The sequence below is a fragment of the Phaseolus vulgaris genome, chromosome 7, assembly GCF_051622355.1.
Source record: "Phaseolus vulgaris cultivar YP4 chromosome 7, ASM5162235v1, whole genome shotgun sequence".
Classification (NCBI taxonomy): Eukaryota; Viridiplantae; Streptophyta; class Magnoliopsida; order Fabales; family Fabaceae; genus Phaseolus; species Phaseolus vulgaris.
This window is the reverse complement of record NC_143504.1, coordinates 33,186,755-33,195,487: the sequence shown is the minus strand read 5'-3', so window position 1 is coordinate 33,195,487 and position 8,733 is coordinate 33,186,755. Positions and strand designations below refer to the sequence as shown.

Here is an 8,733-nt window from a genome sequence, read left to right as displayed (position 1 = left end):
TCAAGCTTACGAACTAAGTGAATAATTTTTTTATGACGTAACTTGTTTCTAAGCTAACACTTTAGAAAGATTACTTCCATAACATCACATAAGACGACTAAATGCCTCTCGATTAATTGTTAAAATTGTTAAGAAACAAAAATCATTTTAATTTTTTTAAAACTTCCAAGAACAAAATCAATAAAAGAGACTTAGAAGAAAAAAAAAATTGATTATTATATTCATAAAAATAAAAAATATGTTGGCAATAGTTTGTGCAATGCAAAGGAATCAGCCTGTCATTATAACAAGAACGAATTACATAAAAAGAGACACACCTTATTTGTAAGGTCACACAGAACTCCTTGTGTTGAAAGAAATATTTATTTGACCCAAAAAGCTTAGTCCTATAGTGGTTACTCATAACCGAAAACCGAGTTTAATCCCACACTCTCTCATTCATAAATAACATAAAACAAGCAGGTGGTGATGAATTCTAGTGTATGGCAATTGAAGTAGAATCACTGTGGCAGCATTTATAGCTGATGAAAATCTCCATTGTCCTACCACACTCCGGGCATTTTATGGTCTCTGGCAACTTTCCTGCAATATTAGGAATTTCAAGGTGTACGCAGCGATGTGTGGTGCGCACAATCCTTTCATGGTGCTCTTTGAAGGAAGGCTCAAAGCCCTTTTTCATCACACCCTCTTTCCATTTCTCAAACTCTGACACCGTCTTCAAGATTGTGGTTCCATGACCACTCAACAACACATATGACCCTTTGCATAGTACAGCCCATCCAGTTTCATTCTTGTAAGAAAGCATCCTTTGCACTTCTTGAGTCACTGCATCAACTGTGTTGTTAGCCTTGGTCACAAACAAGCTCTCTATGCCACTCCAAAACCTTCTCAGAAAGTTTCTATCTTCCTTTTCCACACAGAACAACTCTATTTGAATATTTGCCTCCTTTAGGGTGCTATCATTTGCAAAGGTAGTTGCATACTTTGTGAACTGTTGTATCCATTCTTTGTCGCTGCCTCCGTAAATGAGAATGTACTTTTGCTCTCTGATCTGCATCTTAGAAAGTCACACCACAACCTTCTAATTAAGCTCTTATGCAATACCAATGCTTGAGATAACAATAAAAGGCAAAATATTCAAACTCGATTGCTCAAAAAACTATTTGCAAATCCATTTGTGAAACTTACTTACCCAGGTGCTTATGTGAGGGTGAGAATCCCCTACCACTGAACCAATCCAGTGAATTTCTCTATCAATTCTCTCTTGATCAGCAATAGTAAAGGGAAAGGCCTTCATTCCATAAACATGAATAAGATGGAAAGCGTTTGCATGTTGTACTTTTCCTTGAGGATTCAACACCACAACCATAGGCTTCTTTTTGAAGTGCCATTCCTCCTTAATGTACTTGTACCCTGCTATTGGGCCAAAGTGCTGCACCACGCACCACGGCATCTTGCTTTTCAAAACCTCAAATCTCTTGTGTAGCTTTTCGGTCCATTCCTCCACAATGGGAATCCACACAATCTTATATTGATCATTAGTTTTAATATATTCATAGACTGGTCGTAGTACTGTAATCTCTTCATCCGTGATGTCTAGAGTGGATATCAACAGGAACACATTCTTCTTCTTCAGCTCAGTGATCTCAACCTGCCCAAACAAACAATCAATCAAATCAATAACGAAGGCTACTAAATGGACATCGTGTGGACAAATGATTTTGCACAGCATTAAATTTATTTTAGATGTATTGTCAAATAATTTTTTTACACATAATTTAGGTTATGTTTGTACTACATTTTGTCCAAGGATTGATTTACTTTTCTAACAAGGGTCATATGCTACAGATTATATGTCTGTTTTTTTTTTTTTTTTATCAGCAATTATATGTCTGTATCTATACTTACTTTATGGAAGATCGTGTTCTCTTTTTGCATTTTGATTGAATAGTCCCAGAACGAAAAATCGAGAATGATGAGTTGAACAGTTTCACACAAGTGATGTTACACACATACACGTGTGTGTATTCAGGGTTTAATTATACATTTTTATACCATAAATTACGTAACTTTGAGAGTAAAATATTTAATTTTCCTACTCTCTAAAATTAAGAGAATTCTTTATTTCATTGTTTAGAATCTTTATGATAATCTCCACATAAGGCATAATCCATCTTTGTTAATTGTTTTTGTAAGTTGAAAAATTCAATTAGTTCAACGTAAAATTGATTGAGTTGCTAAACACATGCTATTTTAGATCATAATTTCTCCTCAGTAAATATTTTCAATGCTTCTTTTTCTTTTCCGTGAATGTATATTTTCCACACAGCCAAAGAAAATTCTCCTACCTATCTAAATCAATTTCCTTTTCCTTTATTTCTATTAGAAAAAACGCCCTAATTACACTTGGCATAATTATGTTATATATGTTATTTTATTGAGTTAAAGTTTCAATACTTATACTATATTAGTTTATGTTATTAATCGGCATGTATTTTGTTTGAGTAGAAGTTGAAAGATTAATTTTTGTTTTTAAATAAAAGTTTAACTGATACTGTTGTACAGATCGTGGAAAGTTAGCCCATATAATTATGTTGAAGATTTGTAGGTAGTGGAATGTTCATGTAAAAAGAAATATTTTAAGAGTAATTTAAAAGAATACACTGACGAAGGTAGTTTTTTTACCCAATAATTCAATAAATATTAATATTTTAATAGAAATTTATAATTTTGTTAAATTTGAAAAAAAAAATCTAACCTTTTATGTTTTTCGGATATTTTCACTAAAAGATTTTTTTTTTTCACTTTTTTCGATTGCAAATATTAATATTTAATATTTGTTGTAGTTATATTTTGGTATTGTAAAAATATCATAACTTTATTATAGATATTTGATCTTCATCATTTCCATCTATTACCTTCTATCTTAATCTCTAAATTAAATCTTAATATTTTAAACCTTTAAGTAATTTAATTTCTTTATTATAAATTTTAATTATCATATATAATAATTTTTGCAGTTATTAAATGATTGCCCAGACTTTGTAGAAATTTGGTTGAGAGTGTGACAAACCGTGGTCTTAGTGGCACCATCAAACAGTAGCTGTGGGGCATCCTTCGAAAAAACAAGAAACTTAAAGACCTCCATTATTTCAGTAGGCGTCTGAAAAAATTTCCTGAGCCTGTGATGATACTCTGCCTCCTCTGAAATGGAAAACACAAATAATCTGCTTAACATTTTAGCCACTTCAGGTCTTTTCTGTTCACTTTTAGTTTTAATGCAAAATTCAATTCGTCAAGTTAATTGCTTGTCATAAAAGATAAACGGTTATCCAGTTAAGTTACCGACCAATCTGTTGTCTGCAAAGCATGATTTGCTTCCGAAGTTTGCTAAGTATGATGTTGATCTTTTGACCATAGTGGGACAGATCTTGCTTGTTCCCTCTGAAATCAAGCAATTATGGGATCATTAAACAGGTTAAAAAATGTGTTTAATATTAACTTCTACTCATAAAACGACGAAGAACATATTTGCATGGGAAACTGGGATATATATTTACGTAAAGGACCAAGATAAAAATGGAAAGTTACTTACGATTCGGTAGTGAGGTAATCAATCTGAGTCTCAATAGTCACAATGGTGATGATGGCCCAGTAGACATCAACAGGAATTTGTTCTATTGCGGGCAACAAAGCAGGCACATCCTTTGTGTCGAACGTTGTAAGTTTCTCCAACTCAAAGATCAGCTCAATCACTAGCAACGTTGTTTTGACCAGATTGTTGAGCTCAATGATGGCTTGGCGATGCTTTTGCAGTGCTGCAGGTCTTGTGAGCACTGGGACTCGCTTCAGAAAAGCCACAGATTTTGCAATAGGGTCTGTTGGTTGGTGCTGAGCTAGCAACCAGAACTCCCCATATTCCATTGCAAAAGCTGCCAGTGTCAGCACCGCTTTTGCATCCCACTCATAGTTTGAAAGCTTCACAAGTATTGTCATTGTAGTTTTGTGAGCAATTTCCTCTCCGGCAGGCTTGCATGTCATCTGTCATCATTCAACATGTTACTTTGCTGAAATATACTAGATACAAAAGAAATTGTCTGATAGATTCAATCACGTCACATGTTGATAATCCTGATTAATCTACACATAATTAAGTATTACTCTTTTTTTACTTGCATTAAGTTGAGTATTTTAATGAATGACCTCGGAAGAAATTTGCCTCAGGGTGCAGAGTGGTGAATTGAAGTTGGCTTGGGGGATCTTGTCTTCTAGCTGCTCCAGGCTTGATTTGGATCCCTGTAAAATTAATCACAATGGCATGGAAATAAGAAGGAAATTGAGAAAAACAAAGACGGAGGAAAATAAGGAAACAGAAATAGAAATATGAAAGATGATTGTATATATGTAAACCTGAACAACGTTGTCAACAATGAGAGTTGAACGCCTAAGGGTGTTCTCAACAAGAATGAAAAGAGAGTCCACATCGAACTTCGTGTGACTGTGGACATGGGTTGAGTAAATTTCCTCCAATATCTGCTCATCGGACATGTTTAACGGGTTCTGCTCACTCTCAGAACTTCGATGAAAGAGAGACTTGAGTGAATGCTTGGCGGCCATTATGTCACAGCTCTCAAGAATAATAGCAAAGTTTTGAGAGATGGGAAGATTAAAAGAAGAAGAGTTGTGTTGATGATTAACCAGACTCCTACTATTTATAAAGTGAAGACGTCATTAACTTTTGTGGCTAGTCTTTGTCAATTATTAGGGAGTTAACTACTAATTTAATCATCATAACTGTATGTGAACTAGGACATTATAGTTCCTAAGATTTACAAATTATTCTCTAAATCTCTAATTTTATAGACGAAACAAATTTGGATGATTTAACATATAAAAGCATTGGCAATTTTTAGAACAAATATTGATATTTTAAACATATATAAAAATATGATTTAACAGACGTTCAAGTGTTTTTTCTATGAAAATGATTTGACATTTTTCTTTAATAAAGCATCACTACTTAAGTTTATTTTCATGTGAACTAACTATACAGAACAAAAGTAGAAAAGTTTAACTAAATAACATTATTTTTGTAAAATCAAACATTAACACAAGATATTCTTTTTTTCAAAATATTAGGAAGGGAGGGTCTATATAATCTTAATAAAAATAAAATAAAGTTTATATTTAATATTCTAGTTCCAGAAAAAATGAGACACTATACCGTTGCCTATAGAATTAGAAAAATGTCATATAATTTTTTTAAATTAAAATTTGTTAGTCACGTGAGTCTTGTTATTAGTTATGAAGACTATCATAATTTTAAGTTATTAAATGTAGAGACTATAACGTTATTGAGCAATTATCTGTTAATATTAAAATGTGAGCGCTTTTAAAATATTTTGAAGTTTAAAGGATTATTATATATATGCATTATAATTTTAATAATTCAAGTGATACTTTATTCTATACAAAAATTGATAGTTTATTCAATCAGAATGACTCATTTGAAGATTTAGTGGATGAATATACGTACTTTATATATGGATATTCGGTAATATAATTGTGTAAGAAAAATATCGGTAATATAATTTGTAAGAAAAATGTCGATAATATAACTTATTCAATGACCTTGAATTTTTGCCTCTTCGAACTAGATTATAGACCCATGCCATTTTATTATGATGGAGCATACATAATGTATGATTATTTAAATAACATTTAGCTTTGTTTTTATAAGTAATATGGTACCAGTTTTTTTGTTTTTGTTTTAAATATTGTTTAGCATTAAACTATGCACTTTTGCTTTTGATGGCTGATTTAAGGTTTACTCATTAATATCCACCATTCATTGTTTTTCCTTAAAATGTGTTGCATTTGTGTCCCTATTTTGTTAAATGACTAAAATGTTTGTTGCATGGAATGTAAATTTATGTTAATGTCAGTGATGAGTATCATTCTATTATGATAAAAAAGAAAAAAAAAAACTACTTCTCCATGGAAATTTTTTCCAATCAGCATTTGTTCAGATAACAGAATGGTTGTGCTGAACGTTTGTTGATGGTTGGGTCAATCTCTGCCTACGGGTCTTCATGGAATATTTAGCTCTGATTCACCTTATCTTTTGTTTTTTCTCTCTCTCCTGGTATTGGAAAAATAGTTGTTGATCATGCATATTCTGTGTTTTTGTTAGTTAACCTTTATCCCCATGTGTAAAAATAGCTTAAAATTGTGCATGATTCATGTTGATGAAAGAAAGAAAAGAAAGAAGTACACAATGATGAAAAACATTATGTAGAATTCTTGTCTTATTGGTTAACTATGTGTGGTGTAGCACCTTTTTACCTTTTCTTCCATTCAATCATTTGCCTTTTAGTCATTTTTAGGTTATGTTTAGCTGACGTATATATCGATCATTCAACACAACGTTGAATATTGGTTCATATTTGATTTGAGCCTTCTTGATGATGATATTGGTTCATCACTGTTTTTCTATATGGGTGAGTGAATTGTTTTATGGTGTGCAAAAATGATTAATGGAAGAGTTGTGTATGTATGAACTTCATTGTGCGCTTACACATGAACTTTAAATATAACACGAGATAGTAACAAATATTTGCTTTCTTAGTGTAACTAATCTTGTAAAACTGTTTTAAAATTTGTATTCACTCATACATTATAAAAAAGTTTTATTATTAATGATATTTGATTTTCAACATCCCCTATATTTAGTTTTCCATTTATAATATTTTTGAAGTAATCCGAGTACCAAAAAAACTAAGGTTGTAGCGATTGATGTTTTTAAGAAATATTTGATAGATTCTAGATTATTAGTTTTGCTAAATTGATTTAGTTTTAAGACCTGCAATGGAATGGTTTTATTGACTTTTGGTCTTTGAAGTTTATATGATGTAAATCCTATTAGGGTGATGTTAGAGATCCAGGTATTTTATGACTTGGCTTAATACTTATCAACTTTTATCTACGGATCTATATTACCTACCAACTATTACTCACGAATCTCTATTACTTACGAACTATCACCCACGAATCTCTATTACCTACCACCTATTATCATAATAATTATATACATAATATTAAAAATATTAATATAATATGAAGAATTATAAAATCATAAATCATAATATTAATAATATTAATAATATTTAATAATATATAATAATATTTAATAGTATTTAATAATATTAATAATATTTTATAATATTAATAATTTTTAATATTTAATAATATTAATAATAGTAATATTAATAATATTTAATATTTTAATAATATATAATAATATTAATAGTATTTAATATAATTTAATAATATTAATAATATTTTATAATATTAATAATATTTAATAATATTTAATATTTAATAATAGTTAATAATACTAAGAATATATAATAATTTTAAGAATATTTAATAATATTAAGAATTTATAATAATATTAAGAATATTTAATAATATTAAAAATATTTAACAATATTAATAATAATAATGATATTAAATATATGAATAATGTTATTAATTTTTATTTTATTTTATTAATTATATTAATATTGATAATTATACTTATAAGTATAATAATAATCATAACATGACAACAAAACTTGACTGGTTTAATGGTTAAAGCTTCTATTGACATTTTTCAAGGGACTTGGCTTCGAGTTTCATCTGTTGCAGTTTAGTATTAACATTAATTATAATTTTCATATCATATATAATAATTGACAAAAATAATAATTAAAATTTTAAAACGATACGTAGGTAAATTACCGACGCCCACATTACATACGGATTTTTTTCGTAGGTAATGTTGATTTACCTACGAATTTTGGCTGTTACCTACAGATTTCTTTCGTAGATAAATTGGATTTTTCTTGTGTTTCTAACTCTAATAAGGAGCTTTTTTTACATATTTATACAAATTTATTCATCTAACTTCTTTCAATAACATACTCTAAAATATCATATATTATTAAAAATTTGTACTATAGCTTCTCAAGTTGAGTATTTCACTAACTTTTCCATTTTAAGTATCATGTCTTGCAATTTCCTATCAATAGCCTTGGAGGCATTTTGGCAATAGAATAAAATAATTTATAAAAATTAAAATAAATACATTATCAAATTATATGATCAATATGTATAATATTAATATTTTTATGTCATTTTATCATTAAAATAAATGTATGTTGATTAAATTAATTATATTTGATATTTTTACAAATATATTCTTCCATTGATTGAGATCATAATTTTAAATAAACTTATTTTTTATCAAATTTATTATAACTTTAAAAAGCTTGAAAACTGAAAAATAGTATAAAAATGAATTTTTAGTTTCTGTTTTGATTTTTAAATTTGAGTATGTTGGAAATCTCACATCGACTAGAGATTAGAGCATTTCATAGTATATAAGTGGGTGTAAACCTCACCTCATTGAGCCGGTTTTATGGGGTTGAGTTAGGCTTAAAGCCCACTTCTTAACATGGTATCAGAGCCATTTCGAGCCTATCCTAATGAGTAATTATTGGGTTTAGCAAGCCACCCGCTATCGGACCGTTATCGGACCACCCTTAACATATATCTCCACGCACGATTTGGTAGCCTCGGCGTGAGGAGGGTGTGTTGGAGATCCCACATTGACTAGATATTAGAGCCTTTCATAGTATATAAGTGGGTGCAAACATCATCTCATTGAGCCGGTTTTATGGGGTTGAGTTA

At 29.8% G+C, this 8,733-nt stretch overlaps 1 protein-coding gene across 2 annotated transcripts; it reads right to left on the bottom strand.

Annotated features, from left to right (window-relative positions):
* Positions 1-256: 256 nt before the first annotated feature.
* On the bottom strand, positions 257-4,682 carry LOC137817287 (protein SIEVE ELEMENT OCCLUSION B). 2 transcript variants are annotated; one of them, XM_068620538.2, is made up of 7 exons: positions 4,411-4,682; positions 4,204-4,296; positions 3,596-4,041; positions 3,350-3,444; positions 3,074-3,204; positions 1,193-1,651; positions 257-1,057 (listed from the first exon to the last, which is right to left on the bottom strand). In XM_068620538.2, exons 1-7 carry the CDS (start codon positions 4,615-4,617, stop codon positions 476-478), a joined length of 2,013 nt encoding a protein of 670 aa, XP_068476639.1. In that variant the 5' UTR covers positions 4,618-4,682; the 3' UTR covers positions 257-475. The 2 variants fall into 2 exon arrangements, with proteins under 2 accessions (XP_068476639.1, XP_068476640.1); XM_068620539.2 differs by having other exon boundaries at positions 257-1,051.
* Positions 4,683-8,733: the final 4,051 nt, after the last annotated feature.

Excerpts from the sequence above, each read along its gene's own strand:
- LOC137817287 (XM_068620538.2), bottom strand. The coding sequence starts at position 4,617 with ATGGCCGCCAAGCATTCACTCAAGTCTCTCTTTCATCGAAGTTCTGAG. Across the intron at positions 4,042-4,203 it reads TGAGGCAAATTTCTTCCGAG|ATGACATGCAAGCCTGCCGG; the intron begins GTCATTCATTAA and ends GAATGATGACAG. Across the intron at positions 1,652-3,073 it reads ATGGTGCCACTAAGACCACG|GTTGAGATCACTGAGCTGAA; the intron begins GTTTGTCACACT and ends TTGTTTGGGCAG.